The sequence below is a fragment of the Anabrus simplex genome, chromosome 14, assembly GCF_040414725.1.
Source record: "Anabrus simplex isolate iqAnaSimp1 chromosome 14, ASM4041472v1, whole genome shotgun sequence".
NCBI classification, from domain to species: domain Eukaryota; kingdom Metazoa; phylum Arthropoda; class Insecta; order Orthoptera; family Tettigoniidae; genus Anabrus; species Anabrus simplex.
The window spans coordinates 67,824,187-67,841,536 of NC_090278.1; the positions used below are offsets into that span (position 1 = coordinate 67,824,187).

At 39.1% G+C, this 17,350-nt stretch overlaps 1 protein-coding gene across 11 annotated transcripts in view; it reads left to right on the forward strand.

Moving 5' to 3' along the window:
• Positions 1-17,350, forward strand: part of mtd (mustard) — a 952,680-nt gene that overhangs the window by 849,587 nt on the left and 85,743 nt on the right. Inside the window, exon 1 of one of the 11 annotated variants that reach the window (XM_067157996.2) lies at positions 7,393-7,685. The exons of the other annotated variants lie outside the window; for them this stretch is intronic. Coding sequence (XP_067014097.1) covers positions 7,575-7,685 — 111 coding nt within the window. The 5' untranslated portion in view covers positions 7,393-7,574. Of the gene's footprint in view, positions 1-7,392; positions 7,686-17,350 lie in introns of those variants that run through there. 11 annotated transcript variants of the gene reach the window in all.

The following is a 17,350-nucleotide window of genomic DNA, read 5'->3' on the forward strand; positions in this document are numbered from 1 at the left end:
TGCACAATTTTTGGAGCACCTAATATTAACGGAAAATTCTGACGGTTCCTGTTTCCATCACCTTAATACCGCTAATACGCCAAAATAGGCCTATAGGCCTAGCCTTGTTTACAACCCGGATATCGAGAAATTCTGTTGGAACGTTTTGCCGTGATGTAACTAATAAATTAACAAATTAATTCCTTAATAAATTGAACTGAACCTACTTTCGACTTTTGCGTCCCGGTACTTAGTTCGAGATAAAATCTTAGCATGAGGCGAACTAAAGTAATGTTAAGTGTACGGCCAAAATAATTTTGTTTATATAGGTATGGCCTATGTTATAGGAACAGCCTTCTTATCAAACATACTTTAAAGTGGAAGAAGTGGTAGTCCTTCTTCTTGACATTTCCCTCCTTCCTCCTTTCAATCTCTCTCAACGTCATTACTTCTGTGTCCCCGAGTCGATCTTGAGATTGTCCTAAAATTTTCCACGCGGTGCAAGTCGGTGTGGTCGAATGTAAACAGTTGATGTCAAAATACCTAGCCCATTCGAGGTCACGGCGAAATGCGGTGTTTTAAGGTCAACCGTTGACAAACAGCAGCGTCATAAATAAAAATGTCAGCTTATTAATTGGACTAATTAAAATGTGGCGATTTATGATTGGAAATCTCCACTTCTCTTTTTTCAAGACTCGTGCTGACATATTGATTCATATTGAATTAAGGTGCTAGATCTCACACGTGTTAAACTGTGTATCAACGGATGATACCAGATACCAAGGGAATTGTTTGCGCTATTATTGGTTACCCTAGGCCAGTGCTGAGGCCATACCTTAATAAAAGGGCCCGGTGTATTAACGGGATAAATCAGTTTATATCAACTTGTGGGAAAACAAGGAAGTAATACCCAGAAAATTCAAATGTGGACAAAACTTTTTTTCCACATCACATATTACTTAACTAGACCACATAACTGCGGTTGATAGGCGTACAAATATATCATAATACATTAAAAGCTAAGCCTTGTCCCTGCAGCCATTCTCCTCTGTCCTGCTGTTCTCTTCACTCTCTTGTAGTCTTTATATCTCATCAAGTATGTCTTCCTTGGTCTTCCTCTTTCTTTCTTTCTTTCTTTCTTTCTTTCCTACTAGATTTCCTTCAAAGACGTTTACTAGGAAGTCGTCATGTCTCAGGATCTGACCTCAAAGTTTCATCTTCCTTCTTTCCATATCTTTTATCACTCTGTTGTTCATTGATTTCCTTTAGAACATCTCGATTAGTCTTTTTTTTTTTTTTCAATCCAGCATGTCCTCATCATTTTTCTCCAACTCCAGGCAAAGGAATTTACAAAAGCCTTTCTTGTTTCTAAACTCACGGTAATGGATATTTGTTAGGACATATTTTATTTTGAAAGGTCTGTTTAGCAAGAGCTATCATTATATAGCATATATAGCAGTAATAAATGTATATGCTTAAAATGTAAACAAAAGTTGGGGCTGCCCCCATTTTGCATTGAAATGTGCTGGAGTTGAACACATTTTCACTAAGTGCTCAGTTTATTCTACTTGCAGTTTGAACTACGAGGGGAAAACCCGTGCGTATTCAACATACAGTAGTTGAGTGGCACATACAGTAATACCCCATCTGGCACGTCACACACAAAAAAACTTTTCTTCACTCACATTAATTATTTTCACTTTAGGAGGTGGTGTTATTTTTTGTCTTCTAAGGGCACTGTAGAAAGAAAGTTCAGTTGGCTCCTCCGAGTTGAAACTTCGAACTTTTCAGTAAAACTGAGGTAGCTTTAAGAACCAAATTATTTTTGCCGAAAATCAAACAGTGGCTCAACTTCCACCGCACTACAGCGACATCATTCTTGCACCAAAAGATCCGGCGAATGAAGCTATTCATACATGAATTTGACCAAAACATGGAGCTACCCCGATTTTGCACCGGACCCTGTAGTTAAGGCAACGTCCTCTACCTTATCTTCAATCTTAGGGTCGCTGGAAACGACGTTGAACCAAAGACACAAAACAAAATCAACGTCCGTAGCGATAGTGTAAAAGCTCATTCATATAGAGCCTTGATTGATGGGCAGAAAGGGACTGAAATAATCCCTAATTATCGATTCCGTACGATTCTAGAGGAACGTCATAGATGATGATGATGATGATGATTATTATTATTATTATTATTATTATTATTATTAATTTCCTTTCCGTTCACTAGTATATCGGTTGGACGGAGTTGATTCTCAGATTTGTTGGTTGGTTCCCAACCATTTTCAAGGACATACTCGAGTTGGTTCCCCAGTAAACACTATTTGCCTGCCCATTTTAACAGATTGAAGACTGTCTACTGCTAATGCAGAAGCTATGATTTAAAATGTTATTATATAGTATCAACATTTCACTCCCCAGTTTCGAAGTAATATATTGTATACATGAAAATAAGACGTGTTGAAAGAATTAGTATCAAGTTCACTGTTCTCTTTTGAAATTTCTCAAAATTTTTAGCACATAGGCCCTATTCTTCCCTTGCAGTTTTTTGGTCTTGGTTTTATGTTTGTTGCTTAATTTGATGTAGGCCTAAGTGCCGCGCTGAATTTCTGAATTTTCTTGAGGATATCTGTCTATAAAACTATCAATTTAAGGCCCAAAATTTATAAAATCCAAATTGAGTAATATTAAATTCAAGACATACAATTAACGGGAACCAACTCGAGCTTTGGAAGTCAGACTGCGGAACAAATTCAAGATTGCAGCAAACGAAAGACAGTTAAACTTTCGCTTTCATCGGCTTGTTCGAAGATTAATTTGCTTGTTGATGTACAGTATGTAGTCCCTTGTAATGGTAAAATAAAAGGAATTCGAAGTAACATACTTCTGTTTACTTCTTCTTCCGTCGCTTTTCCCACACCATGGTGGTCACGATTGCGAAATGTGAACTTGGCTTCCCAACGGCAAATCGAACCTCTTTCTTGAAGGAGAAAAGGTTCCTCTGAGTTGCCACAGGACTTCCATACATGTACGAAAGTACTTCGAGAGCCATATAATGAATTACCAGTCACTCAATAGTACAGGTTGTCAAATTCTTTTAAACACATATTTACATGAGTTTGATGTCAAGGACATCGTTATCTAGAAAGAAAAAAACAAGTGAATTGGCTACGGACATAAAAAGGATCGACAGTAGCAGTTACTCCTTAAAAAAAAAAAAAAAAAGAAGTTTGCACTTCATTCCGTTATGCAAGCGTTTATATTGTCCAGTGAAATGACGAACATTGAAGATTGAAATATTAATGACTTTCAGGAATACGGACTTGTTTTTCGTATGGAATAAAAATATTTTATCGTTACTGACGTACGTTCATCCGATTCATACGCACTCGTGATCTTATATTAGTTGTTTCCAAAACAGTATTATTACACGTTATCTTGAGTGTCTTAATGTTATCTTAATTATTCTTAGAAGTGTTGTTTGACAAGTTCTCATAATTCATCTTGAAGTCGACGTGTAGACAAAGTGACGCTCAAGATAAATTGAAAGCTTAGATTGTTTTCTCTAATTTTAATTGATTCAAAATCGTATCATGTTCTCTCAATGAATTATGTCGCTTATTGTCAAGGTTGTTGAGGATTACGTACTTATGTTTTGACACAATCTCTTCTATAATTCCCACGAACTTTGTAAATGTTGTTGTGTTGCAAGAGGTCGTGCTCACTTGATTGTTGTCATACTGAATATTGCTTTCTCATCTGGCTATTTTGAATCAGTTTGATGAGATACTAATTTTGGCCAACGAGCAATTAAAAAATCATGTATTTGGTTTCCGAAGATGACACAGAATGAATATTATCCTCCAGAAGATAAGTTTTTAAATATTTACATTTGTGACTTGATCATTAAACAGTTGCACTTAAAAATGCCCAAGCTTGATTTTAACAACTTATTACGATATCTTTTGCAAAAGTTAAATTGTATCCCGAGATTTTTAAAGCATTTAATATCATCTATTAAATAAAATCTGAAAGATTGAAATTGCCTTACCTGGACCATATTCGACCATTTTCATTGGCTGTGTATTGTGGTTTAAAAAACAGAAGCAGGAACGTTCATCAGCATGTAAAAATAAGCATTTAAAAGTTAAATAACGTTGATGCTTCTGCGTCAAAAGCTATATCGTAATATTTAAATTTAATATTAAGGAAAAAAAAAACTTCGTTATTCCCAACTAAGGAGTGTGTTTGAACTTATTAGCACCTTTTTGTTTTGTTTCTTCTCTTCCCAATATCTCTTCATCCTCCCGCTGTGATCCTTTTTACTTATGTTGTTCAGTCGATTCTGTATTTAGTCGGGAGGGATGTACAGAAAAGTTTTGAATTAAGGTTCTGAATTTTATTGGTTTCCTCATTAATGCCAATTTCATTTAGGTCTTCAGTGATTTCTTTTAGCCAGTTAATGTGATTTTTTTTATTAAGTAAACTCGTGTCCTCATCTCGAGGTGGTGCAGCTCTTTTCAGGCACACCCCCTTTGGAGGTGAGCTGCATGTACCATTTCAATCACATACCAGCCCTCCTGCCATTCTTAAATTTCTGGCAGTACCGGGAATCGAACCTGGGCCCCCGAGGACGGCAGCTAATCACACTAACCGTTACGCTACAGAGGCGGACATTTTTTTATTGATAAGACTGTTAATAATGTATTCGTGAGCCTGTTATTATCCATTCTATGTCCGGCTCCATCGCTAAATAGTTAGTGTGCTGGCCTTTGACCACAGGGGTTCCGGGTTCGATTCCGGTAGCGTCAGGAATTTTAACAATCATTGGTTAATTTCGCTGGCACGGGGGCTGGGTGTATGTGTAGTCTTTATCATTGCATCCTCATCAAGATGCACCTAGGTTGCCTACGGGCGTCAAATCACAAGGCCTGCTCCTGGCGAGCCGGACATGTCCTCGGACACTCCCGGCACCAAAAGCCATACGCCATTTCATTTATGCATTCTATATGTGACCATAAAATTGTAATCGCAGTTTCCTTTGATTTAATACTTTTTAAATATAAATTTCTTTAGTTCTGCAGTTATTTCTTGTGTTTGCTTTTAATCGAATCATTCTAAATTGAATGTTTTCTTTTTAAACAAAGCATTTTTTTACCTGGATCCCCTTTTCTATTTTTACACTGAAAACTGAAAATAACATCCGCCCCAACATTTAAAGAAACAGACTATTATTTCGATCAGCAAGTGGCCTTTGGTAATTCCTTAGTATACCGCGGGCTTCATGATGGACGAATGCAGTCTGCAGAGAGCACTGAGTGCCTGCCGTCTGGTTTGCGCGGGGTCGCTACGTCTTCCTGAGGTTAGTGAACTCTGACAGGCCTCAAAATCGTTCCGTCGTGAACTGATTTAGTAGTTCATGTGCAGAGACATGGTAAATTCCTTGCGAAAGAACTGAGTAAGAAAGGGATGGGAAAGTCCAAGAAGCCTCCTTCGAAGGTATGTTGAAAGAAGAGATGTAAGAATTAGCCTACAAGTAGATGGTGATAGCAGTTACAAGCCATGTAAGAATTAGCCTACAAGTAGATGGTGATAGCAGTTACAAGCCTTTTAGAACATGGTTATAGTCGATTGGTGTAAGTTACATCAGTTGAAATATGGTTTAAGAATTTTATATACCGGGTGGATCAGCTGCCCCTATTTTCTTGGATTTATGTAATCGCAGTTCATAAACTAAGTGAAAAATCTCCCCTGTAGTCTGATATTACGTTGTGTAGGTACATGAAATACGTTTATTCGTTACGAGGTAGTAATGAATTACTGAACACACAGAACTGTGCTACACGTTCAGAAAGGAACTTTCCGTGCTGATCAGAAATAACCCCATCGGGCATCCCGTTAATGGCCGGCGCTGAGTTTTGTGTTCGGTGATTCAAACCCAGTGCTGACAGAATATTTTTAAGCAGTTACTTCTCTACGATAAAGATCAATGGTAATTTTGATCACATAACACATTTGACGTTCTCTTCTGTGTTCTCTTGTTCAAATTATGTACACAGTACAATGATTTGAAGGTGGTATGCGGGTTGTTCACAATTGGGTGTATGTGTAGTCTTAATCATTATTTCATCCTCATCACGAAGCGGAGGTCGTCTACGGGCGTCAAATCAAAACAACTGCTCCTGGCTTTATCATCATCATAATCACCACCATCACCGGAGTGCCCGGAAGAGGTGGTTCCTTTCCAACTGACATCGTTCCTCTCAGACGTCTTTCGGCCTTTTCCTATTTGTGTACCGACATTTAAACAAACTTACGGAGATTTGAAAAAATATCTGTTATTTTTCTCAATTATTACTTGATCGGAAATACGCAGTTGTCCATTAGTTTCTCCGCTAACCTTATGGTTGCGAGGTATTTCAGTAAGCCGTTATTGGCAGTGTACAGCTATTTGAATCATAAAATCGTTCTTCTGTGGAGGCCTTATAATTAGAAATGATAAATTCCATATGTTTGCTGATGATGTAGATGAGTGCTTGACGTTTAAAATATATTTTAGTGTATCACTGTACTTTTCTAAACCATAGTAAATTACGAAATTGAATACAAAATCTTAAATGTACATGTTTCCGGGAAATTACTGTTTTTGCGAGACTAAGTAAACTTACAGAAAGCCATGTTGAAATTTGTTGTTTGTTAAACATCCAGAGGGTGTTTCAAATGACGCAAATTCACATTCTTACTTGGATAGTGAGGTTTTCACTGAATATCGGACTGGAAATGTAAATGAAAATAAAATTTAAATAATTTACGTTACACTTTCAATAGGTAATGCAATAATTTAATGTCGTGAATTCTGATTTTGAAATGCATGAAAGTTACATATATTTTATTAATAAGCAGTTCCATATCAATTTGTTTTTGTTCACAATTTCACTCTAGTTATTTTCTTGAATTTAAACTGGAAAATACTAGAAAATCGAGTTGACTCGTTGATATTTTAATACCCAATGAAAACAGGCCTCACCGGAGACTAAAAGACATCACATCACCGTAAAACGCTAATGCTAACATTAATAATACTAAATCACGCTAAATTTAAATATTAAATTGCTAAAATCTACGATCTCTACTGATAACCTTTTCGTATCTGTGAAAGACGTATTAGAAGTCAGCAATATAGGTTACAGGGATGATTCACCAAGGTTTAATGCATTGATTTATCTTAATTTCATGGCCTGTTGTCCAGAGCTAAAAAATCATTGCTTTACGCATTGTGCGCCTGCACTGCTGATGCAGTGGCTCCTGGAGCCGGCCGTGTAGGGGAAGTGGGGGGGAGGGGGGGATATGTCGGGGAGGGAGAGCTTTGCCGCGGAGCAACAAGGAACTAGCACTAGACCACACCACCGTACCGCAGTAAACATTCAACTGTGTGCGCTAGCTGATGAGACGTGCTGTACTGCATGTGCGAGTGACATTTAGTATTCGCGTACATTGTGTTTTAAAAGTTCTTACTTGAAGAGAAGTGAACGTGTGAACAGGTGAAAGTGTTTATTATAAACCAGTTTGTCTAAATAAAAGTAGAGAACTATGACAGAGTGTAGTTTGGCGGTCAGAAAACCAAGAAGAATTGAAATGCCGAAACCGAAGCCCCCTGCAGCTCTTACGCGTCTTGCCCGCTACCTCAAGATGCGTACAAAGGTATATATGAAAAAAAGTAAATTGCTTCGTTGTAGAATTAAAAACTAACTTGTATCGCATGTCTGTTAACGTTGTTCTCTGGGCCATCAGTTAAGACTGATTTCATGCAGCTTCCATACCACCCTATCGTTTTCATTTCTACGTAACCGACACACCCTGTATGTACTAATCTGTTTGTCATATGTAGCCCTTGGTCTACTCCTGCCTATGCTTCCCTCAAAAACTAACTTAAAAAGTCCAGGATATCATATGTTCCCGATCAGTCTGACTTCTCGTCATATCACCAGTTCGATTAATAATAATAATAATAATTTTATTATTAAATGAATACATATTTTATTATTATTATTATTATTATTATTATTATTCGACGTTTCACTTTCACTGTTTTCGGAGACACTGGGGTGCTGGAATTTTGTCCCGCAAGAGTTCTTTTACGTGTTAACTCTACCGACACGAGGCTGACGTATTTGAACACCTTCAAACACCATGGGACTGAGGCGAGATCGAACTCGCTAGCTTCAGCTCAGAAGGTCAACGCTCTACCGTCTGAGCTACCCAGCCCGACCCAGTTCCATTCCTTGTCTCTTCATGTATGATCCGATCCACCCATTTGGCTTTCCGTACCACCACATTTCAAAAGCTTCTATTTTTTCGCACCAAACAGCTTGGCTCCGCGGTACGAGCTGGGTAGCAGTAGGCTTGCATTCTGGAGACGATTCTGGAGACGGCGAGTTAAAATCCCACCATCGGCCGCCCTAAAGATGGTTTTTTCATTTGCACACCATGCACTTAAGGCCACGGCCGTTCCTTCCCAGTTGTAGCTCTTTCTTATCCTACACTGCCTGCTGCCATTTCTTGACGGATACAGTACTTTTGTATCCATCTCTTGGCACAGGCCAGAGCAAAGTGTAGCTTCCACTGAAGTCCCAGTCTCATCCATGGCTGTGACAATATGGAAGCTGCTGGGGTATGTGTGGTGCTGATTGACATTCGGACCACAACCAGTGTGTAATGAAAAGTGTTGTTCATAGGGTCAGTTGTGCTACAGTAGCACTGTCTGGCCCAGTGAGGAAAGCAATGGCAAACTACTTCACTCCTCATCTTGCCTAGTACGCCTCATTTTGGTGCTGCCATTGGTTTTTGTAGGTTTCCTATAGCAGCATAGCCTTTGGTGGTGCTATTTGAGGATCCAGCCAGCCTAACAGACTTATCCTATAGTCGTCGAAAACCTGTATTGAGTTACTGTGACAGTTCTATGTATGTGGGGCTTGTTCTTTCATCATCTGCCGTCCACTAATTGTAGCAATAATTTTAGGATAATAATAATAATAATAATAATAATAATAATAATAATAATAATGGCATTCAAACTATGTATGTATGTATTTATCAAGGAAATATAATCCTCCCTTACTTTTGCCATCGTTAGAAAGTTCTAGGCTACTACAGAAATATTATTTATCCACCTCCTTTAAGGCAACTTTCACGGAGCGAGATGGCCGTGCGGTTAGGGGCACGCAACTGTGAGCTTGCATTCAGGTGGGTTCGAACCCCACTATAGGCAGCCCTGAAGATGGTTTTTCGTGGTTTCCTATTTTCGCACCAGACAGATAAGCCAACTGCCGCTTCCTTCCCACTCGTAACTAACCCTTTCCTATCGCATCGTCGCTATAAAATCTATGTGTCGGTGCGACGTAAGGCAGATTGTTGTAATAATAAGACTATTTTTCTAATATTTCCTGTACCACCTAACTTTATTCGACTGCGTTCTGTTACTTTTGTTTTGAATTGATTCATTTTCATCTTCTTCCTCTTCTCCAAGAATCCGTCTCATTAGGTTAATAGTCAGGGTCAAGGTTTCGAGTGTCATAGGGTCGGGGATTTCAACTTCTAATTCTTTCGATTTGGGGACTGGGGGTTTGTCCGAATACATTTCTCTTGATATGCACACAGCATACAGCACTACCAAACTCTACTGAGACACGGAGTAGTAAATACATCCCTCCACATAAGGTTGGCATCAGTAAGGGCATCTGGCTCTAAAACATGTGACGCGGTTCGCACCCGTGACACCACCAGGATGTGTGTGTGGGTGGGGAGAAGGTTTCTTCTCCAAGACTGTCTCCACACCATTCAGCAATACCTCCAGATTATCTGCAGACAGACAAAAAATATCAGCAGCGGATTTTAGGATTGTAATTTCCCCTTCTTGAACTGTCATTCCTTTTCTTCCAAATTCTTTCTTGATTTCCCTTACCGCATGTTCTAAAAAATCACCTCGATATGGAGCGGGAATAAAACTGCAATCCTACCTCACTCCTTTCTGGGGCAGTTGCTGCCTCATACTTTAGCCTGCAGACTAATTTTTATATAGATTGTAGATAAGGAACTCTTCTTTTCGGCATTAGGTCCCGATTACCTAACGAGCTTTGCTTTTCTATTATCTCATTTACTAGGTTGGTAGAGCTTTCATTTCACTCCTTAATTTAAGTTGCAAAAAATTATATTTTTAATCTAAAGTATTTAAATTAGGGAAGAAGATATTCCTACCTATGTAGGCCCTACGTAATCTGTAAATAGATTTCCGAACTCCATTAATTCCAAGAAACATTCCAGGAATACTAGGATTTGTAATAATTCATTCTTGGGCCACAGTGTATTTTAAATGCTTTGTTCAGCACTCTTGTGCTGTGCGGAAAATTCATTTAGGGGGACTATTGCCCGCGTATTTCCTAACTCTGGCGAGCTTCCTCCAGTACTCTCTCAACCTCGCCCAATGTGCGAGTCTTCATTCGTTCCTGTGTCTCATTCCCACTTCAGGACGCAATGTTTTGGCTGGTAGTGGCGGGAACGAGTCTGATGTTCTGATCAGCATTCTGTACTTACCTCTGTTGTAGATCTCATTGGGGTCAATTTCTAGTTTTTTCTAGGTCTTTTCTAACTAGTCTCGTCGACTTGGCTTAATCGCTTTCCTTCTAGAGATGGTGTTGAATACTCTTGAGGTGGGTCTCCGGTTGTTCATCCTGACTACACTGGATGACCAGGAACAATTGTCTATTGCTTATAATTCGGATGGGTGCGGCTTCAATCACAATATTTTCCTACTAACAGTTGCAGAATGACGAAGAAATGACCAACATCAAGTAAGATGTTTTCACCAGTATTACAATTTGCGTCCACTTAAAGGCCTACGAGATTATAAATATAGGTACACGTTCTATCAGCTTGCCGGGTAACATACCCATGGGCCCTGAGTTCGATTCCCAGCGAGGTCAGGGATTTTTACCTGGATCTGAGGGCTGGGTGCGCTTAGCCTACGTGATCGAGGAGCTATCTGACGGTGATATGGCGGCCTCGGTATAGGAAGCCAAGAATCAAGGCCGAGAGGGTTCGTCGTGCTGACCACACGACACCTTATAATCTGCAGGCCTTCGGGCTGAGCAGCGGCCGCTTGGCAGGTCATGGCCCTTTGGGGCTGTTGCACCATGGAGTTTGGTTCTTATCAGCTTCAGCGTAAAACTGTTCCATGGTTGACAGTAATGGAGACTTTGGAGTCTCGTTAAGTTTATCCATAAGCTTAACTCGCTTTCTTTCGGCGCTCCAGTGAAAGTTCCATTGTTTAGAGTCTGCTCAGTTGGTTGAACCCTGTTTTAGAATTTAAACCTGCTCAGTGATTTATTATAATAACGAACTGCACTACACGTCATTTACGGTTTATTAAACATCTTACAACCATAGGGTTAGCAACAGAGGCTAATTAGATATCACTCGTGTGGACCCTGAACATTAAGAACTGATGCCCACGCTATTTTCCACTTTACAAAAACAATCGCGACAGCAACCACCACCGCAAGTTAGCTCGTTTCCGGCACTAAGTTAGCATAATAATAATAATAATAATAATAATAATAATAATAATAATAATAATTTATTTAATGTGTGCAAGAGATAGTTACAAGTTCAATGTATTTTAAGTATTAATATGTTAATAATAATAATAATAATACTACTACTTCTGTAATATATGTGGTTTAATTACAAGATTAATATTTCTCAAGTAATAATGTTATTAGAAGAGTTATGTATATATAAAACAGAGTCCTGTAAATATGTAAACGACATGATGAATGAATAAATACTACTACTAAAAAAAAAAGTTCGCGGTTGACCTACTTGCGTATAGGTAACAACTGCCTTGTCTTAGCTCGCACGGTACGGTTACGGCAAAGTGTATAAGATATGAACGATTGGAAAATGCATTTTATATAACTTTTGTCACGTACACGTTTCAGATGCAACTAATATTTCCGGTGATACTTGAATGTTGTGAAAAATGTAGAAATCGCGAATATCTGACGAATGAAACATAGATATACGAAGTTATATTTTGTGTAACATTTATTCCTGTGTAGGTTGAATCAGTCATCACTGATCTGCACTTAGGGCAGTCGCCCTGGTGGCCGATTTCCTGTCAGATGTTTACCTAGTTTTTTCTTAAAATAATTTCAAAGAATTAGGAAATTTATCGAACACCTCCCTTGGTTCGATAAAGCCAAATATTATATATGTATATAACTAGTTGCTTTTCGTCGCACCGACAGATAGGTCTTACGACGACGATGGGATAGGAAAGGGCTACGAGTGGGAAGGAAGCGGCCGTGGCCTTAAGACACAGGTCCAACATTTGCCTGGTGTGGAAATGGGAAACCACTGAAAACCATCTTCTGGGCTTCCAACAACGGGATTCGAATCCACCATCTCCGGAATACAAGCTCACAGCTGCGTGGCCCTAACCGCACGGCGCCAAATATCAGCGGAGAAATGTTGATATTTGCTGTTGTGGTCTCATTATTGCTACGCCACTATATAATGATCACAAAATATATTGCTTAGTGCACAACCTTGTTATCACTGACCTTACATATCGATTTTCCAGAAATGTTAAGGCATTTTTTGCGTGATGTCGCAGCAGACATGCAATCATTAACGTATTGTCAACATTTATCTACTCGTACCTCGTCAGAGATAAAAGCGAAATATGAGACGGGTACTTGAAGCTAACAGACATAATTGTAATTTCAGTTTTGTAGATTATTTTTATTGTTGATGTATATATTACCTAATGATTTTCTTCAGTAGTAGGGAATGACTCCTTTGCTGGCAAGACCTAATGTTTACACTGCATGATGTCTTCTGATGCGGGTTAGAACAAATTTGTTACTTTCATTCACCTGTCTCTCTGTCTGTCATATTTGACAACATGAAAGTGATGCTAGTAATATAATTCCTTATGAATGGTGTAAAAATGTTGCTCATAAGATCGTTGGTGCGGGTATTTCAATAGGCTTGGCAGACTATGTAATGGCAACTTCTGCTTCATTGAGGAAAGCAACGGGAAACTACCTCACTCCTAATCAAAAATCAAATCAAAATCTCTTTATTTGCAAATGAGGTGTCTACCTCGGTGGCAAATGGTACACTAAAATACATTATTGTCAAGCACTAAATTTTAAATTACCAGGAGACGAAGAAAATTTTCCTAGAATACAATATTATACAATTTACGCTAATAATTTTTTCTATTAAACATACACATCATCCTTAAAAAAATTTATATTGTTTACAAAATTCTACTTATAATATCTTACAAACATAGAAGCACGCCTCTTTAATGATGCCTGGGTCACCTTTGATGGCGGAGCTGTTGAGGTTCAAACCAGCCTTCGGGCTGAGCACTCGATATACACGCACTTGGGAATGATATAATTTTTGCTATTTAACCACATGAATTTACATTTCGTATGTGTTAGTCCTGTATCTTGTTGGAGATTCTAAGTATATTTTGCTCTTTGGCTGGTATCACAGGCTATATGCAGCTTACTACGTTACACCCCGAAGGCAAAAAGCTGTAACGTCATACGTAGTAAATGCATCCAGTGTCCGGCTCCATGGCTAAATGGTTAGCGTGCTGGCCTTTGGTCACAGGGGTCCTGGGTTTGATTCCCAGCAGGGTCGGGAATTTTAAGCATCATTGGTTAATTTCACTGGCACGGGGGCTGGCTGTGTGTGTCGTCTTCATCATTTCATTCTCATCACGACGCGCAGGTTGCCGACGGAAGTCAAATCAAAAGACCTGCACCTGGCGAGCCGAACATGTCTTCGGACACTCCCGGCACTAAGTCATACGCAATTTCAATGCATGCAGTGTATTGCTTTTTTTTCCCCCCTCGAAATATCGCGAGTTTTACGTGAAAAACGAGTGAGCCCCTTTTCACTTTTATTCTTTGCATTAGTTCAGACCACCACTCTTGTGAAACTTTGTTTTTCTCTCTCCTTTTGAACACTTAAATATTTCATCTTTAGAAATTCTTCATTGAGGCCGGAAAAATAAGTTCTTAGCGGTCCTTTTTTAAAGGAACCAGTTCTTAATAGTTCTTAAGCCGCGATCTCGTATGTTGAGTTACCATTCTCTACAACAGAGCACAGATAAATGTATCTTCTCTTTCGTATTCAGTCTGTAAATTTATTTCGTACAAGCCCAATTTTGATAGAATTTGGAGAACTAACAACCCGAATAATTGGTTTCACTTGTTTTATTGATTGATTGATTGATTGATTGATTGATTGATTGATTTCTTTCTTTCTATCTTTCTTTATTTACCGCGCCCTTACCGGACATACCTTAGGATAAAAGTTGTACAGGTACTGTATAACAATGGTCTTAAAGTATGTTTTCGATTGTGGCTGATGCAATTTTCTGAGGACGATTGACGGTCTACGAAAGAGAAGAGTATAGCAGTTACAGGAACTGCACTGCTTCCAGGGACCAAAGGCAGCAATGTGTACCGTAAGGAAGGAACGAACGTGCTATTATTTAATCTCGTATACAAGGAAATGGCTTAACGTAGTGTTGTAAATATCCGCAAGATGTTTCGTTATCATGGAAAGTTTTTTACCTGACAACTTTTGTGGGGCAACCTTGATAGTATTATTATCAACACGTTTTAGAGATTATTTGATAATTGATGTAGAGCCTGATAATTGGAATTTCACTGTCACTATTGGATGGGGAAGCTACGGAGGTCAGAGGTTGGGATTCCATTACTGACGGTGGTTGCGGTGGATCCTAATGGTGGGAAAGGCCCGCCTGTATGTTCAGTCTCTGACGCGTGCCTTGATGCCCAGTTACACCTACGCGATCTAGCTCAGCCTACGCAGCTACACGTATTGACAAACTCATGTGTACAAGGATCTGATGGTTTAAGAGGTCGCAGGATCTTAATAGATAAAATCAACGGTTTCTCACACTTGGTTCAGTGACTCAGATTTCATTTTGGATTCTTAGCGAAGATTGGATTACGAAAGCGATATGAATTACCATGAGTTGTCTTCTGAGTCTAGGAATTCACCCTAATATATTAGAAAGGTCTTAACAATTTTGAAACATCGCCCAGATGGATTGTATTACCCATTCGATAGAGCCACGATTCCTTTCAGTTGTTCGCTGTTCTCTACTGCGGACGAGACTGCCTGACCCTGTTTCAGTGCCTATTCCTTGTACATTCATGCAATGTGGAGTAAGAAATGACACTGTTAATCTCGTAGTTTTAAATTATCTCCCTCCCTCGTAAATTAGTGATCATCACTATCCTAGAGGGTGAGATTTTCTGCAGAACAGTCTTAAAGACCAATTTTTCATGTCTGTATGGAAGAAAAGTGCAACAGTGTACAATATGCAGAAAACCATCCCTTGCTGTTCTCATTGATCTTGGAGTAAACGTGATTTCCAACAGGTTTTTTTTTTTTTTTAAGCAAAAGATTGGGGTACTTAATAGTAATTTTTCAGCAAGTTTACTCTCTTTACGTGTTTATCCGCGGAACTAAGAAAGAACAGTGATAGAAACAACGCAGAATATAGTTTTCCTTTCATAGAGGTTTTGGAATAAGAATGTCATGTACGTGCAGTACGTTCTATAATTTTTGTGATACAGGGACGGGACTTCCCGGAAAACTGATATATTTTACAGAAAGTAACAGTTCTACGGAAGAGTGTGCAAACCTGTTCTAATAGTCAACTTCATAGGAGACAGAGAAAACATGCATACTGTTAGACGTAGGAGTTACAAATATAATCTTATGACGACGTATTAGGAGGAAAATTGTTCGTGCGATATATTGGGAGATTTTATGGGTGTATTACATCGTACCGATACTGACAGGTGTTCTAGTGACGATGGGATAGGACGGGGTTATGACTGTGAAGGAAAAGACTGCGGCCTTAATTAAGGTTTGAAAATGGGAAACCACGCAAAACCAACTTCAAGGTTGCAGACATTGGTGTTCAAACTCACTATCTCTCGAATGCAAGGTTTTCATTTTGCACCATGGTAATTTTGAAGAGTCTAAAATTTGAAATAGTGGTTAAAGTGCCATTCGGAATAATTTAAAAAGTGAGCCGAATATGACTGCTAACCTACTTGCTTGGGATAATGTAGTGTATCGGTGTTACTAGAAATCACGTTCCGATTGACAGTTCTGTATTTGAGTCCTGTGTTGTGTAACTCACTACCGCAGACTTTCCCACCATACATGATAGCTGCTAGTTTGTAGGTCTTGGCGACACAACTTTCTTTTTTTATTGCAACGGAAGGTAATGTTGGCTTAAGAATGATTGATAAAGTTGAAGGGTCCCCCATAATAGGAATGTGCTCTAATTGTCAATATGAGCCTTTCCTTCTTCAGCATTCCTCTGCCCAATCCTGTTATCGCACAAGTTTTCGTAGTGTTTGGTATTTATAGCACCAGCACTATGATAGCTTTGGTATATGCCGCTCGCTGTTTTGAAGTTGGTTTTGGTTGGATTGGTTAATAAGGTTCCTGCTCGTTTTGTCACAAAGCTCCGAGCACCCACGACAGGAAAACCAAATAGTTCATGTTTACTAGTAGCTGTTAGGTTCGAGGGACTCCATCGGTCATATTACAACGGTAGCTCGTATTGTGGATCAGTGGTTGAGTGGTCGGCCTCCGGATCCCATCACAGGTTTAGTCGGACTTTTGAAGGCCAGGAAAAAGTCCATTAGCATTCCTTGTTGTACGATGTCTGCACGTAAAGAATCTCTGGCGACACATTTGGTACTTATATGATAGAATGAATTACGCCCAACGGCGGGCCCGTTCTCTACCATCCAGAGTTGGGAAGTAACTGAGTAACAGAATTACTTGTAACGATTGCATTCTTAGTAATTTTTGTAATAGTTTTTTTTTTAATACAAAATTTAATTTTTACTTGTAATTTACTTCTTGAAATTAAATGGTAATAGTTTAATTCTAGTAGTTGATATACATCTCACGGAAACAGAAATCTTGGAACAAGGCGTAATTGAGAAAGTCAGTATGTTAAAGTGCTTAGGATAATGGCTTGAACCTAATCTGTCAGGACAAGTAGCCTTAACAACCCGAATTATTAAACTAGAGCTGGCATACCACGTGACCAAGAACACGTACAAGAGGTGTCCCTCCCGCAACACCAAGCTGTCATCTGCCCAGAAGCCGTGTATGCCTCAGAGTGCCTGATCCTGAACAGGAAAGGTCTGGCTGAAAAACCAGAGATCAAAGAAAAGAAGGTTCTCAGGAAGGTAATAGGGCCAGGAAGAGATGTTTGA